Source organism: Rhineura floridana, chromosome 14 (genome assembly GCF_030035675.1).
Source record: "Rhineura floridana isolate rRhiFlo1 chromosome 14, rRhiFlo1.hap2, whole genome shotgun sequence".
In the NCBI taxonomy this organism is placed as follows: Eukaryota; Metazoa; Chordata; class Lepidosauria; order Squamata; family Rhineuridae; genus Rhineura; species Rhineura floridana.
This window is the reverse complement of record NC_084493.1, coordinates 20133322-20161300: the sequence shown is the minus strand read 5'-3', so window position 1 is coordinate 20161300 and position 27979 is coordinate 20133322. Positions and strand designations below refer to the sequence as shown.

At 42.8% G+C, this 27979-nt stretch overlaps 1 protein-coding gene across 2 annotated transcripts in view; it reads left to right on the top strand.

Moving 5' to 3' along the window:
- Positions 1–27979, top strand: part of LRRK1 (leucine rich repeat kinase 1) — a 99704-nt gene that overhangs the window by 60007 nt on the left and 11718 nt on the right. For both annotated transcript variants that reach the window (XM_061595988.1, XM_061595987.1), the window contains 10 exons: positions 5034–5205; positions 8820–8983; positions 12947–13086; positions 17258–17507; positions 18594–18760; positions 19701–19898; positions 20464–20741; positions 21220–21414; positions 23959–24107; positions 26976–27093. In XM_061595988.1, coding sequence (XP_061451972.1) covers positions 5034–5205; positions 8820–8983; positions 12947–13086; positions 17258–17507; positions 18594–18760; positions 19701–19898; positions 20464–20741; positions 21220–21414; positions 23959–24107; positions 26976–27093 — 1831 coding nt within the window. The remainder of the gene's footprint in view (positions 1–5033; positions 5206–8819; positions 8984–12946; positions 13087–17257; positions 17508–18593; positions 18761–19700; positions 19899–20463; positions 20742–21219; positions 21415–23958; positions 24108–26975; positions 27094–27979) is intronic.

Sequence of the window (27979 nt, the reverse complement as noted above, 5' to 3'; positions counted from 1 at the left end):
ACCTCCCATTAGTCTCAGCCAGCATTGCTAATAACCAGGGATTATGGGAGTTAGAGTCCAGCAACATCTGGAGGGCCGCAGCTTACTTAAAGAGACTTGCTTACTGCAGTTTAGTCCCTAGATATTATTGGTAGGAAGCATGACCAAAGTCAGTCAGTTTGTTAAGGTTTTTATCTCCGTCGACATATCATGCCCTTGACACGCTTTAATCGCTTTAACCAAATTTATTACATCTGGCTGTCAGGGAGGGTTCCCACAAACAATGGTAATGAACTTGCACTAGTGAAAGACCCACCAGCAATTGTTTCTGCCAAGGTAATTGAGGCTTAGACTATTTGGTCTGCAAAAGGAATTTGGGAAGATCTGTGCCAGACTTGTCCTAGGGGAAAGGAGTTCTTAAATGTTGTCATTATGGCCCTCTGTGCATTAAGAAACAAAAGCTTTCCTGGACATCCATGAAGCTGCTAGTTTTTCCAGCCTCAGAAGCCTTTAGATTTCTTTTTTAGGCTTGCTCTTCTCTGTCTGTCTGTCTCTTTGCAAAGTCAATTACTGCAAGGAAACAGATTGTTACTTTATTCCTTGCCTCTCTTATTCAAGCCCTTTTTTGCTGCATCTTCTTGCCGTTTATTGACGCCGTTGCTATGGTTAGTTATTTCTGACAGGCTGCTAGCAATTACTGTCCAGATTGCCTGACGGGTTTGCAACCCTGTCCTTGGCCAGAAAAAAAAGCTGTTGTCAGCTTTATCAGTTTAGAAATGTAGTCTGGAATGTTCTGAATTATTTGCACCAGCTGATGCTCAAGTGCAAAGTTAAATCTGCTTCTGCGCTTTGCTGCTGTGTTACTGTTGGGGTTATCACTATTATTCTGTCTATGTCTGATGCTCAAGCTGTGAGTGTCGATCCTTATATAGTCAAAACAGACACACACACACACAAGGTGCAGAAAAGGGAGGGACCCCTGGTAGGGATATCTCTAAAAATAGCCCAGTGGGGGCTGGGTGTGCTCAGCCCTCATGGAATACTAGGAACATAGGAAGCTGCCTTATAATGAATCAGACCATTAGTTTATTTAGCTCAGTATTGTCTACACTGATTGGCAGCAGCTCGCTAGAATTTCAAACAGGGTTCTCTCCCAGCCCTACCTGGGATGTGGGGGATCTCCGGCATATAAAGCAGATGCTCTACTAGAGAGCTACGGCCCTTCCTCTATGCTGATTGTTGAGTATTCTGCAGCAAATTGCGTGCTTTTAGAAACCTGGATGGATCTAGTGGTCCTTGCAGAATTAGAGTTCAAACAAAGGGGGATAGGTCCTCAGTGAGACAAGCCAGTTCCAGAGGAGCCCCCTTCATGTGGTGCTTATGTGAAGGGTGAATAAGGAAAAGGAGCATTTGTGGACTCTGCCTCCAACACTTCCCAGCTTCTCCCTATCCCACCAAGTGAATCCTGCGCACGCAGAGGAACCTAGGAAGCTGCCTTATACTGTGTCAGACCCATTAGTCCATCTAACTGTGTACTGTCTACACTGACTGTCAGCGGCTCTCCAGGGTTTCAGACCGGGGTCTCTTCCAGCCCTACCTGGAGATGCTGGAGATTGGATCTGGGACCTGCATGCAAAGCAGATGCTCTGCCACTCAGCTATGGGCTTTCCCCAATCTAGAGGTCTATCTTCCCACTGCTGACATCCGTGCCTACTATATTAATTTTGGGGGGAAGCAGCACCCTTGATTGCAGCAGTAGCACATGAAGGGGGTTAGCACGTTTAACATTTTCTACTATTGTGGCAAAGTGGTTAGAGTGTTGTACTAGGACCTGGGAGATCAGGGTTCAAATCCTCGTGCAGCCTTGGACCAGTCACTGCCTCTCAGGCTAATTTACTTCACAGGGTTTTTGTGAGAGTAAAATAAAATGGAGAGGGCAAGAACTATGTATGCCCCCTTGAGCTGCTTGGAAGAAAGGTGAGGTTTTTGATGTTATGTGCCTTCCAGTCGATTACAACATGTTGACCATATAAATCAGTGACCTCCAGTAGCATCTGTCATGAACCACCCTGCTCAGATCTGTAAGTTCAGGCTGTGGCTTCCTTTATGGAATCAATCCATCCCTTGTTTGGTCTTCCTTTTTTTCTACTCCCATCTGTTTTTCCCAGCATTATTGTCTTTTCTAGTGAATCATGTCTTCTCATTATGTGTCCAAAGTATTATAACCTCAGTTTCGTCATTTTAGCTTCTAGTGATAGTTATGGTTTAATCAGTTCTAATACCAAATTATTTGTCTTTTTTGCAGTCCATGGTATGCACAAAACTCTCCTCCAACACCACATTTCAAATGAGTTGATTTTTCTCTTACTCACTTTTTTCATTGTCCAACTTTCACATCCATACATAGAGATCAGGAATTCCATGGTCTGAATGATCCTGACGTTAGCGTGCGGTGATACATCTTTGCATTTGAGGACCTTTTCTAGTTCTCTCATAGCTGTTCTCCCCAGTTCTACCCTTCTTTTAATTTCTTGACTATTGTCTCCATTTTGGTTAATGACTGTGCCGAGGTATTGACAAGTTCAGTGTCCTCATTGTCAACTTTAAAGTTACATAAATCTTCTGTTATTACTTTAGTCTTCTTGATGTTCAACTGTATTCTTGCTTTTGTGCTTTCCTCTTTAACTTTCATCAGCATTCGTTTCAAATCATTACTGGTTTCTACTAGTAGTATGGTATCGTCTGCATATCTTAAATTATTGATATTTCTCCCTCCAATTTTCACACCTCCTTCATCGTGGTCCGATTGCGTTTTACATATGATATGTTCTGCGTATAGATTAAACAAATAGGTTGATAAAATACAGCCCTGTCTCACACCCTTTCTGATTGGGAAGCAATCGGTTTCTCCATATTCTATCCTTACAGTAGCCTCTTGTCCAGAGTATAGGTTGCGCATCAGTACAATCAGATGTTGTAGCACCCCCATTTCTTTTAAAGTATTCCATAGTTTTTTGTGATCTACACAGTCAGAGGCTTTGCTGTAATCTATAAAGCACAGGGTGATTTTCTTCTGAAATTCCTTGGTTCATTCCATTATCCAATGTATGTTTGCGATATTATCTCTGGTGCCCCTTCCCTTTCCAAATCCAGCTTGGACGTCCAGCGTTTCTCGTTCCATATATGGTAAGAGCCTTTGTTGTAAATTCTTGAGCATTACTTTACTTGCATGGGATATTAAGGCAATAGTTTGATAATTACTGCATTCCCTGGGATCCACTTTCTTTGGAATTGGGATGTATATTGAACGCTTCCAGTCTGTGGGCCATTGTTTAGTTTTCCACATTTCTTGACAAATGTTTGTCAAAATTTGGACAGATTCACTCTCAGTAACTTGTAGCAACTCTATTGGTATGCCATCTGTTCCTGGGGACTTGTTTCTTCTAAGTATTTTAAGAGCAGCTTTCACCTCACATTCTAAAATTTCTGGTTCTTCATATGGTTCCTCCGTGAATGAATCTGTCATCCTTGCACCTCTTTTATAGAGTTCTTCAGTGTATTGCTTCCACTTCCCCTTTATTTCATCTCGGTCAGTCAGTGTGTTTCCCTGTTGATTATTCAACATTCCTACTCTTGGTTTAAATTTCCCTTTCATTTCTCTAATCTTTTGGATTTGGATTTTGGCTTTTGTTCTTCCCTTTTTGTTGTCCTCTTCTATTTCTATACAATGACTATTGTAATACTTCACTTTGTCCCTTTTAGGGTTCTGACCATGTTTCTACTTTTGCTTTTGTTATCCTTCTTTCTTTAACCATTTTAAGAGTTCCTTCAGTCATCCATTGAGGTCTTTCTCTCTTTTTAACTAGAGGTATTGTCTTTTTGCATTCTTCCCTGATAATGTCTCTGACTTCACTCCATAGTTCTTCTGGTTCTCTGTCAACTAAGTTTAAAGCCTCAAACCTGTTCCTTATTTGATCTTTATAAAGAGATAGGGTGGCATTCAGTGCTAGTCCATTGAAGTTACTAGGCCTGTCTTAGGTTCATTGATTTCAGTTGGTCTACTCTGAGTAGGGCTTAATTCAATACAAACCATTGTGTTCTTAGAATCCAAAATTTGAGAGGTCTCCTCAAGACAGCATCCCATTCTGTTCCATGCAGGGGAAAACTGCACTGGTAATGGGGTCACTGGCAGCAGCTTATAAAGGTTCCTGCAGTAGCTGTTTGTTCATTAAACGTTTCCCATCAGCACATTTGAGCCTGCTCACTTTATTTATTTATTAAATTTATATCCCATCCTCCCAGAAGAAGCCCAGGGTGGCAGACAAAACTCTAAAAACATCATAAAAACAGTCTTTTTAAAAGTATTAAAACAAACCATTTTTAAAAACATATTAAAACAAAACATCTTTTTTTAAAAAAAAAAAGCTTTAAAAACATCTTTAAAAGCAATTCCAACACAGACGCTGACTGGGATAAGGTCTTTACTTAAAAGGCTTGCTGAAAGAGGAAGATCTTCAGTAGACACCAAACGGATTACACAAATGATGCATGTAATATTTAAGGGCAAAGAACTCCAAAGGATAGGTGCCACAAAACTAAAGATCCGCTTCCTTTATTGTGTGGAATGGACCTCATGATAAGATGGTATCTGCAGGAGGCCCTCACCTGCAGAGTGCAGTGATCGGCTGGGTATATAAGGGGTAAGACGATATTTCAGGTACTGCTGGGCTTGAGGGAGATCAAGAAATCTTTTTGCATCTGATACTATTTTTTTTAAAGGGAGCTCACGTTATTGTTGTACTCAAAATCTATTCTAAGAGCTGGGCCTCTATAAGCTGTGTCTGTTCCTTGCTTGTTTTTTCCCCTGTGGCATAATTTTAAAAGGCAGTAGCACTCAAACCTAAACCTATTTTATCTTCCTGTGCTGCTCCAAAGGTTTTTAACATGTTGGCTGTGCTGTTGGTAGCAAAACTGAGATGTTCCATCTGGCAAACCAAGGCATTTGCTGCTTTGAAAACTACAGCTCGCAATCTGAACATTTTGTTTGGTTTCAGTTACCTTCTACCCCACCTGCTTCCTGCCAAGCCGGCTGTTGATATGCATGGCCTCCACCACCAGACAACAAACACCATCCAGAGGGTATTCAAGATGAGCTTTGTCCCTGTTGGCTTTTGGCAAAGGTTTATAGCCCGGATGCTCATCAGTCTTGCAGAGATGGACCTCCAGGTGGGTAGAGGTAGAGACAAACAATGGCAAAGAACAGGGGTTCCCAAATTCAGGTCCGTGGCCTACCAGCAATCCACAAGCTTTATTCAGGTGGTCTGTGGCATGTCCACATTAAATTTACATTTAATTTTAATTGTATTTTATTGCTTCTTTTATTTCTTATGTTGTATTTTATTGTATTACAATTTGAAATTCTATGAATGCAAATTGTGATACAATATGAGAAATAAAAAAGCAATGCAAGTACAATTAAAAAGCATACATCATATTGCATGCCACTACAACAGGCAGGAAAAAATCATCTGCCAAGACCATCATCATTTTCAAGTGGTGTGGGGAGGAAGTTTTGTCACACTAATGTGGTGTGTTGTCTTAGAAAATAACGCTGATAAGCAATGGAAGCTTACATGACAAGATTTGTTACCAAAACGCTCCACGTGTCATTTCCCCATCTTGGGCTGAATGTACTGTGACTATATCGCCACTGTTTCTGTTTATTGTTAGCCAATGACAATCAAGGGATATGTATATCGGAGAGGCCTGGTATAAATCCTGGCACAACCTCACTTAGCAGCCATAGAAATTTTCCAGGGCTGGCCCTACCATAAGGCAGAGTGAGGCAACCACCTCAGGCTGCAGATGCTCAGGGACAGAAGTAGCAGCCCCCAGCTATTCCTCCTGAGCCCCCAGCCATTCCCTTCTGTTGCCACATGGCCTTTCCTGGCCCTACCAATCTGGCTTAACTGACTCAGGTATTGCGGAGGATGCAAATAAACTAGTTATGCAACCTCCAAGCATACCCACCCTGCTTTGTGATTTTAGGCTGTTTTTAATTGCTTTTAATGCTGTATTTTAGAACCATTGTAATCCGCCCTGGGATTTCGGGTAAAGGGCGGATATAATAAATGATGATAATAATATCCCATCACTAGTGTTGCAGTAAGATTCAGCTGCCAACATGGTCAGCTTCCATAAGTGGAATTGGGAGGGGACGCCATCTTGTCCTTTGCCTTAAAATGTCTTGGGCCAGCTCCGAAATTTACCTTCTCTCAGCCTCAGTTAAGCACAGTGTATGTCCTTATTATGAGGACAGGCAATCTTATGTAACCGAATCAGTTGCAAAGTTCATGTTCCAAGCAATTGAGATTCACAAGCAACTTTTACAGAATTGTTCATGGGTATTGGCTGTTTTAATTCTAATCTTGTTTAGGTTGTTAAGATTTTTTTTTTAAAAATGCATTGTTAATGGACATTTCTGTATCTTTGTGTTTGCTTCTCTCCATTCCCACTCCCATTTTATGGATCAGATAGTTGGTTTTTTGGGGGGAGGGGGAATTTGAAGGTTGTGGACTATTAATAAATTTCAGCTGAACTGAGAATAGATCAGAAAAAATATGTTAAAGACTCACTCACAAAGTGCATAGGCTGATTTTTTTCTGAAAAGAGACTGGTTTGATTCAGTTTGCATTGAAAGGTGAACCTACCAAATTCACACTTTCCGAAACAAAATCCAAACTGAAACAGCCATCTTTTGAAATTCCGCACTCCTCCAATTTTTGCAATGCAGTTCTCCAGCCATGTACCGGGTACAACAATGCATATACTGGGGCCAGGTGTGCATATAAAATGCATGTATTAGTGAAAATAGCATACAAAAATGAGTTTTATAAGAGAAAATTGGTTTGCAAAAATGTGTAAGCCAAAACTGCATGCAAATATGTATATTAGGAGAAATTTGCACTAAAATGCTGGATTTTCATGATGACTTTTTTTAAAAAAAAATCATAAACTGATGTGGAAACGTGAAGGACTGAACTTAAGAATGGAAAAATGAGAGAGAAACTAAACTTGACAGATTCGCCCAGCCCTCGGTGGCGTCTCCTCACAGGGTCCTTGAAATATAGTAGGTCCTGTGTGTGAAACACAAACACACACACACACTTTCACCCGCCACAGTGGCACGCATTTTTGGCCAGCCTGATGAAGTATCAAATCATCCCTGACAATTACAGAGTAGACTTTTTTGTTTTGTTTATCTTCTCACAAAGATTATTCAAGCATGATTGTCACCAGTTTGTTTTGCTTAAGACCCTTAATGGAAATGCATTTGGTACTAGCTTAATTCTCAGTGCTGATTACATTAGTATTAACTTCATTGGCAATCTGTGTAATTACCCACCCAATCTTGTTATCTTGTTGTTATCCTGTCATCACATCAGATTGTTCAGCTGATTTGTTTCAGTGCTGATGACAGGGATAATGCTGGAGGGCTGCAGGAGCTTATGAGTCTCCTTATGAATATGCAGTTTAAAAAAACCCACTAAAAATATTCCTTAGCAGCATTTCTGACTATGGATATGCAGAGTGCAGTCCAGTTCCATTAAATTAAATGGAAGTTTTGGGATTCCATGTGATGTGGGTTGCATCAAATGGCTTTGGTGCCTTTAATTGATATCGGGGTGGGGAACCTTTTTCTGCCTGAGGGCTTCATTCCCTTCTGGGCAACCTTCTGGGGGCCACATGCCAGTGGTGGGTGGGGCCAGAGGCAAATGTGGGTGGAGCAATGAATCATAGAATAGTTGGAAGGGGCCCACAAGGCCATCAAGTCCAACCCCTGCTCAAACTAAATCTTATGTTAGTACAGTAGGGTAGTTTCTGCACACACCTCTCTCTCCTGCATCCTGGCAAGCGAAAGGCATTATCAGAGTTCAAGGACATATTCCAGCCAGGCAAAAACACTAGAGGATGGTGCAGTGGTGTTTATTAAGGCACCATAAGAACATCAGAAGAGTCTGCTGGATCAGGCCAATGGCCCATCTAGTCCACCATCCTGTGCTCATGGTGGCCAACCAGATGCCTGTAGGAAGCCCACGAGAAGGGCATGAGTGGGAAAGCACTCCTGCAGTTTCTAAAACTGGTATTCACAAGCATACTGCCTTTGACTGTGGAGACAGAGCATAGCCATTGTGGCTAGGAGCCACAATGACTGAAAGCCTTTGATAGCCTACATCCCCTGTATTTCATAGCATATACCACTCTAACATCCAGACCTTAATATGTCCTGTTACCCCTCTTCCCCCCCCCCCAGGTATTCAGCTTGGGATGTAGCAACAGCAATGTCAGCACTTCCATCAGAAATGGTGAAGGATTCCCCAGCCTCTCAGGCAGATGAGACGTAAATCTTTTGCAACTTGTAGGGGAAAGTTTACACTCTAAATAGAACACAAGGAGCTGCCTTTATACCATGCCAAACCCTTGACTATCTAGCTCTGCTCTGTCTACATCAGGAGTGGGGAAGCTTTAGCCCTCTAGAGGTCGTTGAACTACAACTCTCGTCAGCCCTAGCAAGCATGGCCAATGGCCAGGGATTATAGGAGTTGTAGTTCAGCAACAACTGGCAGGTCCCTATACCAGGTCTACACTGAGTAGCCAATGGCTCTCCTGGTTTTGGATGGGAGTCTTCCCTAGCCCTCAACTAGAGGTGAATCTTGGGATGTTTTGCATGCATGCAAAGCACACGCTGTACTGCTGAGCTAAGGCCATTTTGTTGACTCTGCATAACGAATGTGTGTATGAGGAGAAGACTATGAAACTGATGCTCTGAATTGTTCCAGTTCTTTGAAAACAAGAAGACCGCCAAGAGCAGGAATAAAAGAGCCGCTATCTACAGCTTCACAGGCACACAGCGAAACAGATGCAGCACTTTCCGGGTGAAAAGAAACCACACCGTTTACTGGCAAGAGGGGCTGTTTGTCACCTTTGATGGAGGCTACCTGAGGTAATGGTTGAGGTGGGGCCAGGGTTGTTGCATACAAATTCCAAAACGAGCTAGAATGCTAAAAGGTTGGCTTCTATCTCCAGACACAACTCTGGAAAGCACTTTTGTAAGTGAAGCCGAGAGCCAGATTTTCATGATGCCTTTAATAAAAAAAGGTAGAGCCATGGGGACCATATAAGATTGCATCAAGGGGTGTATCCATTTGGTATCCACCTGTTATAGCCCACTGCGAGTCTAAACTTCAGACAACGGATCGCCAGCCTAGTTGATCCCGTGGGCACTTTTGATGGCCGGAGAAACTGTCATGGGCACCGCACAACGAGGAATGGGGGAGAAATTTGGTTCAGTTTGCCTTTGAAGGTGAACTTACCATATGCAAATTGAAACCCAGCCCATCTTCAAAATTCACACTTGTTCAAAATTTGGTTTTGCAGCCAAGTAATGAGTACAGACGTGCACATACTAGGTAGTGGAAAGCATGCATCAAACTGCATATATGAGTGAAAATGACATACAAAAATGCATCATATTAGGGGAAATTACAAGCTGAGAACTGTAAGATTGGAAAAATGAGTGAGAGAAAGTGAAATTGACAGAATCATCCATCCTTCACACACACACCCTGTTGACTACAACAAAATGCGTCTTTCAAGCCTAATTTCAGCAGGCAGACAAGACTCTCTGGGTGCCAGAGAAGTCCTCTGAAGGCACCTGTGCGACTGCGCATGCTGCACTGGTTACCCTTGCTTTAGACTCTTAACAACAGAGTTCTATGCTGTTCTTACTTATTTTAAGTATGTTTATACTGCCCTTCAGTCATATTCCCAGGGCAGTTTATAAAAAGAATAAAGCAATTAAGGTGTAAATATAGGCACTAAAATAAGCTAAAAGCCACACAACTATAATAGCAGCATAAAACTGTCAACAGGATTAAAGCTGCATCTAATAAGGTTTGGGAAGCCAGAAAGATCTTTGCCTGGTGCGAAAAGGATAGTAAAGCAGGTGCTGGGTGAACCTCTGGTAGCTATCCAGTCAGTGGTGGTTAGTGGCTCCATGTCAGTGGGGCAGTGGAATCCCCTCCGGGTTTTAGTCTGAATTTTTAAGAAGTTGAAAGTTTGGACTTGAAAGTTCAGACTTAAGCCTGGAGCAGATTCCACTGCCCCACTGACAGGGAGCCACCAGCTGCCACTGTAGCCAGTTCACCTAAGATGCATGAAGAAGGGAGGGGATGTCAGGAATTTTAGCTTTGCAAGTATTATCAATTTGGAATGCCAGTTCTTAGGAAGCCCTAGGCTTCCAGGTTACTATATATAGTTGATTAATTCTCTTCAGTGAAGTATATAGCTAGACCTTCCTCTTTCAACAAGCCTTTTAAGTAGAGACCTTATCCCAATCTGCTTCTGTGTTGGAATTGCTTTTTAATATTTTTAAACCTTTTTTAAAAAATAAATAAATATGCTTTTAAAGCTTTTTTAAAATGTTTTTAAAGATGTTTTGATTTAATATGTTTTAATGGTTGTTTTGTTTTAACATAGTTTAAAATCTCTTTTTATGATGTGTTAAAAGGTTTTTTTTGTGCTTTTGTTTGCCCTGGGCTCCCACTGGGAGAAAGGATGGGATATAAATCTGATTGATTGATTGTTATGCTTTCAGCTCAGGTAATTTGTAGTACAGGAGAATCTTTGAGTTCATTTTCTGTTCTTACTCGTAAATACATACACATACCTATAGTCTCCCATTCCTATATAATTAGGGCTGTAGCAAAGTGGTAGAGCATCTGCTTTGCATGCAGAAGGACCCAGGTTCAGTCCCCGGCATTTCCAGGTAGGGCTGGGAACATACCCAGCTTGGAATCCTAGAGAGCTGCTGCCAGTCAGTGTAGACGATTCTGAGCTAGATGGACCTTTGGTCTGACTCAATATAAGGCAGTTTCCTATGTCTCATAATGCAAATGATTTAGCCTTAAGGTAAGCAATTGCGATACTCAAAACATTCCTTGTTACGACGTTTAGATCCTAATATTTCAATAGTTCAAAATAGGAGCGCATTTTTCTAAGATTCCAGATCTTGCCGGCTCTTGAGAGATGCTCCCAGCATAGGTATGGGCAACTGTACTTCAGATGAAAGGGAGCTGGTATATAAATGCAATAGAAGAGCATATTTATACAGTTTCTGAGAATCTTATGTGAAGATAGTAAGTCACCATCCCATAACTTAGGCTCACAGTCTAAACTGTCTTAACATTCCCACAGCTTTAACATACACAAAGGAGGCTTACTCATACTCACTAAGTTCCTTTCCCTAAAAATTCCTCATCAACATAAACATGGAGGCACATATACTTCTCTGAGATAAAGCAAGTTCTAGATTTACTTTGACAAGTCTTAATCCTAGCATGAATACATCAACTTACACAACTGTTCTTATCATGACACCCTTATATTCAGCATACCATGTTTACACATTCCTTAACCCAAAATGTATTTACTATTAATTAATAAAACTTTTTATGGCATTAAAAGATAAATTGCGCATTCCGCAAACTTCAGACAAACCTTTAAATGTGAACATTAGTTTTATAACCCAACTTTATTGCTTTGTTTTACAAAAACAAAACATTCCATCTTGTGAAGAAACTTGATATCAGTTACTCAAAATTAGGAACTTTGAGTCTGTGTGTCCTTCCTTAACATAATTGTTGCTGTTTCTTATGTACCTCTTCATTGTTTCTTTATTATTTCTCACAAACCATTTCCATCTGGCTATGGCTAGTTTTTGTTAAAATAAACTGTGTTCTGTTCCTATTTGGATACGGATTAATCCTATCGTCAGTAGCCATTCTTAGCAATTCCAAAAGAGCCCTAAGATATTTGTCATGGGAAATCTGCAGGAGACCCTCCTTAGATCTTAATGTATTGGTAGTAAGGATGGAAAGATCTGTTAGTTTCAGTTCTCTCAGTTTCTCATTTTTCCAGTCTTAAATTCAGTTCTCCACATTTCTGCAGCAATTTGCGAATTTCTCCAGCATTTTAGCGCGGATTTCTCCTAGTAAACACAATTTTGTAGGGAGTTTTGACTAACGTACACATTTTTCCAACCAATTTCTCGTTATAGAATGGATTTTTGCATGTTTAGTTGGTGAACTGCATTGCAAAATTCAAATAAGTGAATTTCAAAGTGTAAGTTTTGAAGGATGGCTATGTTTCGGTTATTGTTTTGGAAAGTGCAAATTTGATAAATTCGGCTTGAAATGTGAACTGAATCAAAATTCTCGCCCATCCCTAATTGGTAGGTATATCCTGAGACAGGTGGTCCTTCAAGTAACCTTCACTTAATAAGTGAAGACCTTTAAAGATCCAAGCCACCCCTCTGAATTTGTAGTAAAAACAATTGAACTCAGTTGGACTTACTCTCTAGTAAGTATGCATGGCGTTGCAGCTTATGAAAGCCCAATGCTCAATGAGGTGTTTTGAGCAAGGGGGAAAGGGACGTTGTGCCCTCAGCTATTGGCCAAAGAAGCAAGCACTATCAACTGCTATTCAAGCAAGAACACCAGCAAGGAAAGACCACCCTTATAGCTCTCCACTGTGTTCTGGCCTTGAAAAACTGGTCTTCCTCCTCAGCCTTTTCCCTTCATTCCCTTTTTCCTTGTGTGCCTCATTAGTTTAGTTTGTAAGCCTCATAACAGAGCCTGTCTCCCTCCCTCTCTTTATTTAATGTGAACCATTTTGGGAGGTAACAATTGTATGAAAAATGGCATAAAAATACATGGAGATACTGGGAGCTGTATCTGAGACCATCTACATGTGTCTTCTACCACTGAGCTATAGCCGTTTCCACCTGATAAAAAGATCACAGGCAGCAAAACTCAACAGCAAGGGGTAGCCGGGAGGGACTGCTACAATGATCCTGCTATTCCATCAGAGTCTCAAAAGTGCTCATTTTGGCTTCTCATTTTTGCAGTATAGAGTCTTCTGATGTGAACTGGAAGAAGAAAAAAAGTGGAGGTATTCATATTATCTGCCAGTCAGACATGAGGGATTTTTCAGCCATGGCTTTTATCACCGATCATGTCAATTCTCTGATAGACCAGTGGTTTCCAGGTAAGAATGACTGCCAATTTTTTTGGCTTACAGGAATGATGGCTTGGCCAAGGCCCAAGAACTACTTCAGGTATCCCTAAGGATTTGGGCATCCACAGTGGTTTTTCTGTTTGTTTGTTTTTACTTCTTGTTCCTTGAGCATTTCATGCTATAGCTTACTTTTGAAACTATATCATGCTATATCCTGCTTTTAGTTTCAAAAGCAGTTTACTGTGCTGGGTGGGGGGCGAAGGGAACTGCTCTTCAAGAAATGCAAATCCAAAACTGCCTTGGGAATCTGGACCTGTGTGTCATGGGGCCAGCAGAAAGGGGGTGGAGCAGTGAGATAGCAGAGGAGGAGGAGGACTTTGAATGGATTGGCACTTCCCAAGTTGAGCCGTCAGGCGTGCAGAACTCTCTCACTCTGGACAATGACAGTTCCGCCCCTGAAGCTGCGGTTACTCACGAGGAGCCCAGCCAGGCAGTTGCCACCCCACCTGATGTGCCCCCTCTACCCATGCCCACTGTGCTGCCTCCCCAGTGCAACACACCTCCCTCTGACAAGGAGGGACCTGCTGAGGCAGAGTGGCCGCCCTCGCCTCGCTCCCGGAGGTGCCAGCGCCAGCAAGAACAACACGCGGCAACGGCTCCCCTAAGACAAAGTTTTCGGGTGCGTGCACGCTCCCAACAGTGACACTCAGTTCACGCAAGCAGGGTGCCCACCCAACCTTATTTAAGCCGGGTGAAGGGGCAAGACTAGTTGCTGCAACAACAGCTTTGTGCAGTGTAGTCTAGTCTAGCCTAGTAATGATGCTGAACCCTGCGTAACCTGTAAGCTGATTCATGAAGTGCTCTGTACCGAAATCCCTTAATAAACCTATTAAGGAAAAGCATAGCTCCTCATTTGTGACTGACTTCAGGGTGTTCGAGCAGGACACTGTGCAGTTCTTTACATCCCACCTTACTGGGTTGCAGGCACAGCCAACTCAAGTGTACTCATTGTAGTCCCATTAACATTAGTGGACTTAAGTTAGTAATATCCATTAATTTTACTGGGTCTATCTGAGTAAAGCTTAGTTGAATGGTACCCATTATATTTAAATTGTTGTATTGTTATTATTTATAATTTCCAATAAAATTAGTATGTGTGTATGTTTTTAAGCTGTGTTGAAACTATCAAAGCTTTATAACATTTTTGTATCAAACAACTCTGCTGCCAGCAAACTCTGAGGATGTACTTATGCTAGAAAATTACTAGCCTGGGATCATCATTTGTTCGTGACATTTAACTGATTAATCAGTGAGATTTAATTGATTTAATCAATTAGAAAAATTACTCAAAAGATCTTTCAATTGACTGAAAATGCCCTGATTAATTAGGCAGTAGATTTTATAAAAAAAAATACTGTTGAAAGTCCATATAAAGAACCATCTTCAAAGAGGCATTCTCTCCCCTTTTCTCTCTCACCTCTTCTTAGATTATGCCTTCAGTGAAATGCAACTTACCCTTCAAAAACAGAGTATGCCTTTTGATTCAGAACTACTGCCTTGTAGCCAGCTAAGTTTTGCTTAGAAGAGATCTATTAAAATTAGTAGCAGTTACCTCCATTAATTTCAAGAGGCCTACTCTGAATAGTAAAAAAAGGTAAAGGTGTCCCCGCACTTGTAGTGCGAGTCGTTTCCGACTCTTAGGGTGACGTCTTGCAACGTTTATTAGGCAGACCGTATATATGGGGTGGGATTGCCAGTTCCATCCCCGGGCCTTTCTTTACCCCCCAGCATATGCCGGGTACTCATTTTACCGACCACGGATGGATGGAAGGCTGAGTGGACCTCGACCCCTTTTTACCGGAGATTCGACTTCCTCCTTCCGTTGGAATCGAACTCCAGCTGTGAGCAGAGCTTCGGCTGCGTTACCGCCGCTTACCACTCTGCGCCACGGAGGGTCTTACTCCGACTAGTACTAATATTAGATACAACCCACTGTTTATGCTTGTGCATGTGTGTGTGTTCATGACATTTAGTTGATTTCACTGATTGACTAAAACTCATACAATTAATTGACCTGTGATTTCTTTAAGTGGGCAGCTGCCACAATAGTTTGTGAATATTGTTAATGCAGGATAGAGTGTAAAAGATGATCATTTTTTAAAAATCAAATGCAAATTCTGGTCAGCGTGTAGGTTTTGCATTTGAATTGCAGACAAGAGAAAGACAAAACCCGATTTTAAGCATCCCTTATGAAAATGTCCTAAGCACCAACTCTGTTATTTCCTAACTATGTAGTTCTGGCAAAAACAAGCTGAAAAAGAGGAAGCTGCTATGTTAATTTGCTCTGTTTTACAAACAAAATCCCTGCCTTAAATGTCAAGCTGTTTAACACAATGCTCTCCCTTCATGAGGTTGAGCGCTCTGAATATCAGGGAAGTTACTTCATGAAAAGACTTTGACCTGTCTTGTGAATTTTTCAGTTGTGTGACCCCCTTGGAAAAGATGTTCCTTTCTGCAAGCATGAAATATCTTTACTGCAGACTCATCAGTAGGGTACTGCATGGTCATTTAGGCATGGTCATCAGAGGTGGCCAATGTGGTGCCCTCCCTATATTGCTGGACTACAACTCCCATCATCCCTGACCGTTGGCCATGCTTCCTGAGCTGATGGGAATTGAAGTCCAACAACATCTGGAGGGCATGCTATGTTGGCTATCCCTGATCTAGATTAGCTACTCAAACTTTATTTTTCCTTCAACGTTTCTGTATTTTTCAAATTAACCGAAGTATTTTTCCATTAGGGTTCCCTAGCAAAAGAACTGCTGGTTCCTGTTGGATTTCTTTTAGTTCAAAGAACAATCTTAACAATGCAGTACAGAAGCATATTCCTCTGTTCACAACCAGAAAACAATGTCTGTATCACTGCTACATCTCTCATTCCTTTTTGTGAGGATGCACCCCAGTTTGCTTCTCCTTCATCTGGTACATTACTGTGCTGCATCTGCATATGCAGAGAGATGAGCAGGAATGAATAAACACCTCAGCCTGGTACATCAAGTACTTCCTCCAAGTTGATTTACTGGCATGCAGCACTCTAGCTTGCCACTTGCCTGCAAACTGATCTAAGTGCCCCAGAGTGCTGTTTCACTCTGTAGGCATGCAGGGGTGGTTTTCCTTGCAAGGCCTCTCCAGGCATTGAAAGGGACATTCTGGGCAAGTTGGCTTTTCTGAGAGAATTACTTTCTTGCAGCAAAACTCAGCAATGCAGCTCTGATGTAGGACTTCTCCAAGGATGAGGTGCAGACTGCATGAGCTCTTCATCTTTGCAGCCTCTGTGCAGTCCTGCCTGCTGTTCATCTAGCATATATGTGCGTAGGTGCACATTGGGAACCGTCCAGATCTGCCCAGTGCATGCATGCTCAGTTCCCAATGTGGAACTGCACAGAGAGCTACTGAATGAGCATCAGTTACAAGTAAACACAGTCCTGTTTTCCTGGTTGGTCTGCGAACACATCCTAGGACAAAACAGCTGGTTGTCATGCTCCAGCTGGTGTCCTCAGGGACAAGAGTCCCAGTCCCAGGAGGTATACGTCTCTCATCAAAGTACTGCCCAACACAGGCAGGACTTCTGGTGCAGCCCAGCCCAAACAAACCAAGATCAAACCCAGGGCATTTGTAAGGAGGGGCTACAAGGAGCCAGAGACCTGTGTTTTTTCCAGCAATGAAAGGCACAAGAAGGAAACCTTATATACTATAGCCTCTGAGACCACACCCTAACCCCAGCTGCTGGTAGTAAAAGACTTCCAGGGATTGCTTATTTATGAACCATGCAACAATTCTGGATCCGTAGGTGCATGCTATGTCATTGCTCTTTGGCCTGAACCTGGGCCTTTTGGCACCAGCACTCTCAAGGACTGAGGGGTGGCTCCACTTCCTCCTCTGATAGCTCCAAGGGCTTTTCAGGAGTCTCCCACCAGAGCCCCCCCCCCACCATTGATGGGATCCTCAGTACTGGTTCCAGGCCCTGGTTGCTCCTCAAGATCCTTGATCCTCCTCCAATGACTCAGTGTCTGGCACCAGGTCAGGGCGAGGTATGACACTGGTGCCGAAGCCCCCCTGTCAGATTTTGGAGCTCTCTTTTTGTGAAAGGAGTGACTCCAGCCTTGAAGATTTGCTTTATGTTTCTCGATTCCCTCCTCAGCGCTCACAGCCACAGAGAGTGACGGGACTCTGCTAATGGAGCAGTACGTCCCATGCCCAGTTTGTTCCACCCCTAAAAGGCAAGATGGAAAAGACAGCAAGGAAGCAGAAGACATGCAATACTTCAACATGGAGGATTGTGTTCTAACCGCTATCGAGCGGGATAGTATCACCTGTGCTCACCACCAGGATATACTTGTCCCTTTACAGGAGCTGGTCCCTGAGCTTTTCATGACGGATTTTCCTGCCAGGTAATATTAATTTCCCGTTTCTGTTCCCTCCTCAGAGTCACTACATGTAGTTCTCGTTCCCTGGTATTACTCAGCTGTCACCATTTCTCAAATGTATTCATTTGTGCATTTGTACTCCAATGTGATGTACTGGTTCGAGTGTCAGACTAGGACCTGGGAGACCAGCGTTCAAATCCCTGCTGAGCCATAAAGTTCACTGTGTGACCTTGGGCCAGCCCTGTCTTGACTGGGGACAAGTTTCACTGTCTGTTCCAGAGAATTTGGAGAGGCCATGGGTGACCTTCAAACCCTTGCCTCCATTTGACTAGGACAACCTACCTCACAGGGTTGTTGTGAGGATAAAACTGGGAGGCAGACAACCATGTTTGTACGACACCTTGAGTTCCTTGGAGAAAAGGTGGGATATAAATGTAATAATAAAATAAAAATAAATAAATGTAACTAGAGATGGAAGAGAAATTCAATTCAGGTTGCATTTAAGAGATCGTTCCCATTCTGCATCTGCATTGGAATAGTTTTTTTAGATGTTTGGGTAGTTTTATTGCTTGTGTGTTTGCCACTCTGAGCTCCTTTGGGAAGAAGGGCAGGATATAAATTTAATAATAAATTTAATAATAAATGAATAAAAGATGAACCTACCAAATTCCCATTTTCCAAAAGAATACATGAAAACATAGCTGACTTTCGAAACTCAGACTTCTCCAAATTTTGCCGTGCAGTTCTCCAGGCCCAGCCTCCAAGAGGTCTTCTGTATCTTTAAAAGTTGTGCAGGGGGAAGGGAGTTCACCTTGTGGTTTTTCCCATTACAGTGTTGCAGGAAACCTGCACGTGGCTGAATTCTCTCTTAAAGATACAGAATCATTCTCAGGCCCTGAGCCTGGCAACCCTATTCCGAACCGTTTTCAAAGGCAGCCCCATGAAAAGCATATTGCAGTAATGCAACCCTGAGGTTACCAAAGCCTAGATTATTGTAGCCAGGTTATCGCTGTCCATGTAGGGTTGCCTGTGCCTCTCCATTCCTGTAAATAAAGATTCATTCTTCCCCCCACCCCTCCCTTTCCCTTCTCCCACATGCATGCCTGGCAGATTATTTTTGGAAAACAGCAAGCTGGAATATATCAAAAATGAAAACAATATTCTCGGTCAAGGAGGAAGTGGCACAGTTATATATCGGGCGCAGTACCAAGGGACACCGGTGGCCGTGAAGCAATTTCAGATTAAAAAAATCAAGAGTTCTGCTGGTTCAGCTACAGGTAACGTTATTCTGCAGGGTAATAGACTGTTCAAATACATCTTTTACAATATATAAGAAATAATGTGTGTCTTGGTGTGGGGATTTTGGGGAGGGCAGGGGGTTGGTGTGTTTTAACAGCTCTTTAAGGAAATGTGCACACATGAATAAAATCTAGCACACCTGACTTAGCCTGCTGCAGAACAGAGGTCTGAGAAACGCATAGCATTGAGGTGTGGAGGAGCAGGCACAGGAATTTGACACTGCTTCTCAATTTACATCCTGGCTGTCCTGTAAGAGAAAGGGACAAGATACAAAAAGAATGCATTGTATTGTGGAAAATTGCTTACAAAAGTTTGAATATTCTGCAAAAATGTGTATATTAGGAGAAATTCACACTAAAAGGCTGATAAATTTCCTTGAGAATTATTATTTTTTAATTTGCAAACTGCTGTGGAAATGTGGAGAGGAGAACATAAGCCTAAAAACTAAGAGAAACCAAAACTGGCATGTTCACCTATCATCCCTGACTATAAACTGGCTTTCTCCAGAAGTTTTATTTACTGCATGGGCCAAAGATGATGCCATGGGTGGGTTGCAGGAGGCATGAAAGCACCCTTATGTGCAGATTCCCTGAGCTAACACATAGCGGACACAGTTTCCGTTGACCGTTTTGCCTGTGGGCTTCCCAGAAATATCTGACTCATCCAGATCTTTTAAGAGTTACTTTTTAAAAACTACAACTCCCATCAGCCCCAGCCAGCACGGCCACTGGATTGGTCTGATGGGAGTTGTAGTTCAAAAAAGTAACTTTTCCAAGCTCTGGACTCATCCTGGTTGGAAACAGGATGTTGGATTAAATGGATTCTTGATCCAAGCGGGCAGGACTGCTCCTTGGTTGATCTTCCCGCATCTTGTAGCATAATATTGACTGATGGAGGTTCATTATCTCCTCTGCTTAGACACAATGCTGAGGCACCTGCAAGCCATGGATGCCATGAAGAACTTCTCTGAGTTCCGTCAGGAAGCCAGCATGCTCCACTCACTCCAGCACCCGTGCATTGTCTCCTTAATAGGGATCAGCATCCATCCTCTCTGCTTCGCCTTAGAGCTGGCCCCTTTGGGCAGCCTCACCACCGTATTATCAGGAAGCTCTAAAGGTAAAGTCCTGGATAGTCCTTCTGTGGTTGCGGACTGGATCCATATGGTTGTATGCTACTCAGAGTAGGAAAATAAGAAAGTGCTTTATACTGAGCCAGACCCTTGGTCCTTCTAACTCAGTACTGTCTACACTGACTGTCAGTGGCGGCTTTCCAGGATTTTCAGACAGGGAGTCTTATCCCAGACCTACCTAGAGATGCTACAGATTGATCCTGGGACCTTCTGCATGCAAAGCAGATGCTCTGCCTCTGAGCTACAAGAAGACCCACTGAAAATAATGGACACAACTAACTTTAGGCCCATGAGTTTCAGGGGGTTTATTCCAGAGCTTGGAAAAGTTACATTTTTGAACTACAACTCCCATCAGCCCAATCCAGTGGCCATGCTGGCTGGGGCTGATGGAAGCTGTAGTTCAAAAACGTAACTTTTCCAAGCTCTGTCTTAGTTGGATACAAGCATATAATGATTCGGAGGGGCTACGGCAGGTCTCTTGTGGAAAGAGGGCTGCCGTTCCAGTGATCCCCCCCTCAACTGAATTACATTTTCTCCCCTCTCGTTCTGCAGGATCATCCTTTGTGCCACTAGGGCATATGTTGACCCTAAAAGTGGCCTATCAGATAGCAGCAGGCCTGGCCTACCTCCACAAGAAGAGTATCATTTTCTGTGACCTGAAGTCAGACAACATTCTGGTGTGGTCTCTAGAGATGAAAGAAAGCATCAACATCAAACTCTCCGACTATGGGATTTCCCGACAGTCCTTTCACGAAGGGGCTCTTGGAGTGGAGGGCACGCCGGGATACCAAGCCCCAGAGATACGGCCTCGGATTGTCTATGACGAAAAGGTAAATCTAAAATGCCTGCTTTTATGGGAGAAATTCACACCCAGAACCTAAAAGCTGCCATGATTCGATCCACCTTAGGTATAGAAGCCAGAGCCAAGATATTTCAAAAAGGATAGGTTGTATCCAGTGTAGTGCTAAGTTAAAGTCATATACTTGTTCCACTGGGGAAATTTGTTGTGCCAGCAAAACGTTGTGCAAGAGAATGCATAAGGAAGTTGCGCATTTCGTTGCTCAACAAGTTTGTTAGTGCAGCTGCTGTGTTGGATTCCTCTGTTGCAGAACATTGAAAGTCACCTGTCCGCTAGCACAAGAGCCCTTGCGCTAGCGGTCAGAGAACACTGGATACAGCCTGGTATGTTTAAATGTGCATTTCACCAATATATCACTACTCAGCTAGAGGTTTTGAATAAGCACTTGAATATATAAAGATGCCTTATTGTGTTGAGTCTCTGTAACAGTTTGTGCTTTTTTGTCCTAGGTGGATATGTTTTCCTACGGAATGGTGCTCTATGAGCTGTTATCTGGGCAGCGCCCCGTGCTTGGGCAACACCAGCTTCAAATTGCAAAGAAGCTGTCCAAGGGGATCCGGCCTGTCCTGGGCCAGCCCGAAGAGGTGCAGTTCTATCGAATGCAGGCATTGATGATGGAATGTTGGGACACGAAGCCTGAAAAGGTACCAGAGGGTGGGGAGGTAATAACTGGCACAGGGTCCTTTTTTTGACCATTTTCTGAGATGAAAACTTACAAAGAGTGCTGCTGGATCTGTCTAGAAGTCCATTTAGGCCAGCATCCTCTTTCCAGCAGTGGCCAGTCCGATGCTCCTGGGAAGCCTAAAAGCAGGCTGTGAAGGCAAGAGCCCTTCCCTCACTTTTGCTCCTCAGCGACTGCTATCTAGAGCCATATTTGGGTTGTGTTCAATGTAGCACTAACTTAAAGCCACTTGGCAGCATACTTGTTCCGTCAGTGAAATGTCTTGTGGCAGCGGAACATTGTTGCACAAGAAAATGCACAAGCACGTTGATGTTAATTTTATGGCATAATAGATTGTGCAATCTGTTGTGTAACGAGTTTCCACTAGTGCAACTGTTGTGCTGTCTGTTGCGCAGCATTAAAACTCACCCATTTGTTAGCACAGTAGCCCATGCACTAGCAGACAGAGGACGTTGGATGCAACCCATTGTCTCCAAACATGGAGTTTGGTCTCTGTTCTTTGGGACGCAGCACCTGAGTATGTGATGTGGAATATTTTGTGTCTTAACATTCCATTGTCTTTTGAGAATACGAATGAAAAGAGTGGCCATATTCCAAATTCAGACTTTTAAAAGCTCTGGGTTGTACTCAACTAAGTCCTGCTCTCAGTAGACCTGTTGAAGTTAATGGATCTAACTAAGAAGGTAGGTTCATTGATTTCATTGTGTCTACGTTGAGTAGGACATCATTGAATACCATTTAAGCCTATGTTAGTCTTGGCAATTAACTTCAATGGGACTACTCTGAGTAGGACTAGCATGACATATTACCCTCTGAGATGATTCCCAGTATATGCAAATATTGTCCCATGCCCTCTCATCACAGGCAATAGATTTAGGATGAGGTCCAACATCATGCAAAAGGGCTTCCACTTGCACAACAGGACTTTCCCACTACAGCTCCCAATGCCATCCATATCTGTTCCAGAAGGTTCCCCCAAACAAATTTTGGAGCCTGCAAGGAGGAAGAAGAGAAGATCAAATCTAGTTATGCAGGGAGAACTTTGTTCTACTTGCACATGGGCACCACTAGACAACCTATAGAGCTTTTCTCAGTCCATCCCTACCCACAGTTGCTTGTCTGGTCCCAAAATGACAACCACCATTGACAACACCTGTAGGCATCCATCTGTAGGAAAGATTATAGCATTTCTTGTGAAGCAATTCCAAGCAGTACCTAATTACCTATGACCCCACGCCGACATAACTCTTAACCATAGTTACAAGTAACCAAGGTTCGTTGTCTTATTCCTGGTTATGATCCCAGAGATGTACAGTGAACCCATGGCTTAGCTTGTCAAACTAAGCCCTGCCCTCAGAGGGGTGTGTATATACATACACACTAGACACCAACAAAATCTAAACACCAACAAAATCTACGTGTCACCTTGCAAAAAGAGAGGCAAAGAAACAGCTTTAACCATGGTCGTACACAGATGTAGTGTTTAACTATGGTTAATGCAGACAATAGGAGAGCCAGTGTGGTGTGGTGGTTAAGGTGTTGGACTACGACCTGGGAGACCAGGGTTCGAATCCCCATACAGCCACCTAACCATAGTTATGTCTGATATGGCCTATCACTGCAAACAAACATTGTCTGAGCTGATGGTTTGTTCCTTATTTCCACATGTTTATATATAGGCAGCCTGATCCAATGATTATTTTACTTATTTACATAAAAGGTAAGGGTGACCGTCTTGGCCCACAAGGAAAATTCCAAAATCCTAGGGTAATTCCTTTATTAGACCAACCAAAATGTCCCAAAACAAGGAGCATGCTTTCAGGTTCCAATAACTGTTCATAAAGTTACATAGTAAAAAGCATTGCAAGGAGAGAGCCATCTGTGTCTGCCCTTTGTTTAAGATGGGGTATGGGAGTAGGTAGCAGACATTCAAATGAGACCCTTTTAGTGGCTTTGCACCCACATCTCCTCAGTAGAAGAAAACACATAATGACTGATCCCCCCACTAAAAAAAATCTGTACAAATGCAATAACCAGCGGTTAACTCAGTTCCACCTCCGTCCTTAGGCAAAGCATCCTTAGGGTGCCTTGGTACAAGAGGAATAAAGAGAAGCTAGACAGTCCTTATGTAAACAGAGACAGATATTAATGCTAAGTTTTTTAAAAAATCAATAGAAGCTGAATTGTATGGCGTTACCTAGTGGTTGGCAAAGAAAGCCCATTTGCACAGGCAGTTTGTGTATGCATCCAAGGAAAGGGCTGTAGCTCAGTGGGACGCAGAAGGTTCCAGTTCAGTCCTCAGCATCTCCAGGTATGACTGGTAATGTCCCCAGTCTGAAACTCTGGAAAGCCACTGCCAGTTAGTGTAGATAATACTGAGATAGATGGGCCAAGGGTCTGATTCAGTATAAAGCATCTTCCTCTGTTACAGTGATGGGACATAGAGCTCTGAATTGGGGAGATCTTTTCATACCCACCATACAAGTCTGCTGTCTCTTTCACACAGCGCCCATTGGCCACCTCGGTGATAGGACGAATGAAAGACCCAACCTTCGCTATGTTCATGTACCTGCTGCCATGTGGAAAACAGTTGTCCTTCTCTTCCTGTGGACAAGAGGGGACAGTAGTATTCTGGGATGGGAAGGAAGACACAAGGTTTGTGTATTTTTGTTTTTTCTTTTGTCACCTGTGATGCAACTAAAGTAAAGCAGTTGCTCAGCGTCTCTTTGGCTGTGTGGCTGTGCAGAAGGTGTTCACTCATATTTATGTTGTCTCCATTTATTTAAAGCTTAGACAATATGGTTTCCTTTGCGTCCTTTCACATCACAAAACCTGTGACCTATTTTTCTGTCATTCCCACTTTACAAATGGGAAACGGAGATTGATAGGGTTGTATCCACTTAAGTCCTCCTCAGCGTAGACCCACCAAAATTAATGAAGCTGAGTTAGCCATTCTCATTAATTCCCATGGGTCTAGTCTGAGTAGAACTAATATTGGACGTAACGCAATATGACTTGTCCAAGACCCTTGTAATGAGTGCATTACATTTGATAACAAAGTATCTGAGATCTCATAGGCTCCACCACAATGGGAAGGGTTTCAGTGGTCCATTTGTAAACCAAAGTAGTCTCTTTGGCACATGAGAAAAAGGACCATCTACCTAGAGCACCATTTTGAACTCTGCCCCCTATTGCTATTTGTCCGGAATCCCAGCACTCAGTGTCTTCACTTAGGATTGGGAGAGTGTACTGGTTTTGAGAGCCAAAGGTTCCACTCCACTAGTTATATCATCCAATCCTTCCTGCAAAGGAGGAATATGCCTCCCTGCCCTGGGTAGGTGTATTAAAGGTGCTTCTGGGGCCTCATCTTATCAGTATCTGTGTATGATATAAATAAATGTGGTGGTAAAATGGTAATGTCTTGGGTGGATTGAAAAAGGTTTTGATGGATGGTTCCTCTTTTTCGTAATAGTTTTTTTTTAATAGTCATTGGATCGGCAACTGGTTTTTTGTGTGTTTCTCTTTTTTTGAAGCAGAACAATAACAACAATAGCACATCTGGTTCAAATTTTGTGCTCAGGCTGGTAAAAATATCCAGTATTCAATTATCAGTTTTATGGATGCTTTGTGGGTTTTTCCTCCAACTACAAACAGTATCTTATTGTGAAGTACAGCAAAACTAACTCTGTGTTCCTTCTTGGAAAAGCACCCCTGTGTCATTGTTTTAAAAACATTCAGATCCAATTACTGTGATGGCTTCTCCTTAAGCAAACAAATGCAATACTAAATGTGTGGAGGTTTAATAGGCAGCCTGATGCTCCTGAGCATCTGTGTCAGGACACTGAAGGGAGCTCATGTGCTGCACATTTACATGCATAGCTTCCAAGATTCTCCTATCAGCTGGAGTGTTGTACAAGCAGATCCAAATTTATTTTTTTAATGCTGCTATTACTATCTGTTTGCTGTCTTCATGACAGAAGAATGGCAACATAAAGGGCCTTGAAAAATAACTCAAAAGTATTTGAAGAAGGGTTCTGAAACACCTTAGGATCTGGTATGTTTGTTTTTCTCCATATGACCCTGCCCATTTGTTAAGATCCTTAGAGGAGCACCACCTGGTGGTGCCATGGCCTGCCTTGATTCATCTGGCATCAACCAGGAAAAGGGCGTTCTCCATGGTGGTAACTTCATATTGAATGGTTCCCCCTTGGAGATCCTGTAGGCACATTCAGTGATGTGTTTCCTTCAGCAACTGAAAACATTCTTGTTTGGCCAAGCATTGATGGACCCTTGATCGCCTACTAGCTTACTTTTTGTCGTTTTTTTTGGTCCGATGTAAATGCATATTATTTATGTAGTTTTATGAAGTGTTATTGTTTTTTGATACATTTTATGGGAAATGGTATAGAAATCTTTAAATAAATAAAAGACCCAGAGCACAGTGGGAGGAACCAATGAGAAACCACTGCCAAACAAGTATAGTATATATATCAAATCCTCTGGCCTTTGCACTGCTCTTCAAATCCAACCACCCGCCAGGGAATCCAGCTTATTCACACCAACCTCCTTCTTTCATTGCACTAGCCAGTCTGGGGGATCTGGCTGTTTGGTAGTGGAATGTAATGAAGAAAGCTTTTGTTCATTCATTTGTTCCTCTTTCCCTCCAGGGAGCTCAAACCAGTATCTCTGGTTCTCTGCCTTTCCATTTTATCCTCACCAGAACTCTGTGAGATAGAGTAGCCTGGGAGACGGTGACTGGCCCAACCTCCCCAAGTGAGCTGCATGGGAGAAAGAGTCGTGATTTGAAAGTAGCTTGTCTTCTCGCTCCCTGGCTCTAGTCTGCCATTTTAACCACTACCATACTGGCTATTATTTCCTTCTCCTTAAAGAACTTCAACTACATCTGGATGGCATCCGCTGTGGGCACACTGCCACACTGTGGTCACTTCCAGATGACCTGCCAATTGAGATGTCTCCTAATTTGTTTGCACAAAATTTGTGGGGAGGTTATACAGCTCCATCTGTTTGTTGAGCATTTGTTCAGATTTGTTTGCAGGGAAGTTACACAGCTTCTCATCAGTTGTTACCCAACACTTTTCAGTGCATTTCCTCATCACTTTCCTTATCACAAAAGGTCCAGTTGGGGGGGGGGGAGAGTGGGTTTGTTGGGCAACTTGGATTTGCTGGTGTGCGATTGAATCTTGCCTGCAAACAATGGTGCCTAGTGGCATGTCAGAGGGGCAGTGGAATCCACTCCAGGTTTTAGTCCGAACTTTCAGATTCTTGTAGTAGAATCCATTCTTTGAAAGAACTTTAAACGTTTGGACTAAAACCCGGAGCAGATTCCACTGCCCCACTGACGTAGAGCCACCACTGCCTGCAAAATAGCGATAGCCTGGAAGCGCCCTGGGAAAAACATCTAAAGCCATACATGCACAGCCAGGATGTTTCTACACCACTCCTTGCTCATGCTGGCTTACCACTGGCACAATTGTTAGAATGAGTTCTACTTTCTCATTTCAGAAACTACACAGTAGTGAACATAGAGAAAGGACTCGTGGAAGTTGCAAGGATGAGCTGCCCAGGAATGAAATTATGCTGCCAAATGAAACTTCAGAGTTATCTATGGGCCGCCACAGAGGTATTTCTTCTTCAGTGTCCGTGTATTTGAACTATGATGTCTCTCCTGCTCCCTCGCCTGTACTGTGTTGCTTCTCACAAACTCATTAAATTGATGCCTGTTGATGTGTTGGTCTGTTAAATTAGTAGGTTTGGAGGTATAGCAGGATGATAGAGGCGTCAAATGGGCAGCCAAACATCTCAAGTGGCTTTTCTCCCCAGCAATTTCTTCTTAGCTTATGCCTGGTGCTCTTCACATCCTCTAAGGCACTATGACAAGTGACTATGCCAAGATTGCATTGGCGTGTTTGTTACATCTGACCAGTATTGGAATTTTCCAGTTACATGCTGGGTTGTTAAATCAATTGGGGTCCATCAGTTTAAGTTTTTTGCAGATAAGAGCAAAATGCTGGGACATCTACAGAGTAATTCCACCCCACCCCCCCAAATATCTCCACAGGAACTCAAGAAGTCAGTACCAGTAAGATTATGCATGGGCTGGAGAAAGTGGATAGAGAGCCTTTCCCCCCATTATCATAACCCAGGGCCGTCCAATGAAACTGAATGCTGGAAAATCCAGGATAGACAAAAGAAAGTTCTTCGCAAAGCATGTGGTTAAACTATGGAATTCGCTCCCACCATATGTTGCAATGGCTGCCAATACAGACGACTTTAAAAGCAGATAAGACAGATTGTGGAGGATGGGGTTATCAGTTGCTGCTGTGTTTGTTCTCCATTGTCAGAGACAGATAGCCTCTGAATAGCAGTTGCTGAGAATCACAAGTGGGGAGAGTGTGGTTGTGTTCAGGTCCGGCTGGTGGGCGTCCCATTGGGGAATCTGGTTGGCCACTCTGAGAAGAGAATGCTGGACAAGAGAGGCCTTTGTCCTGATCTAGCAGGGCTCTTAT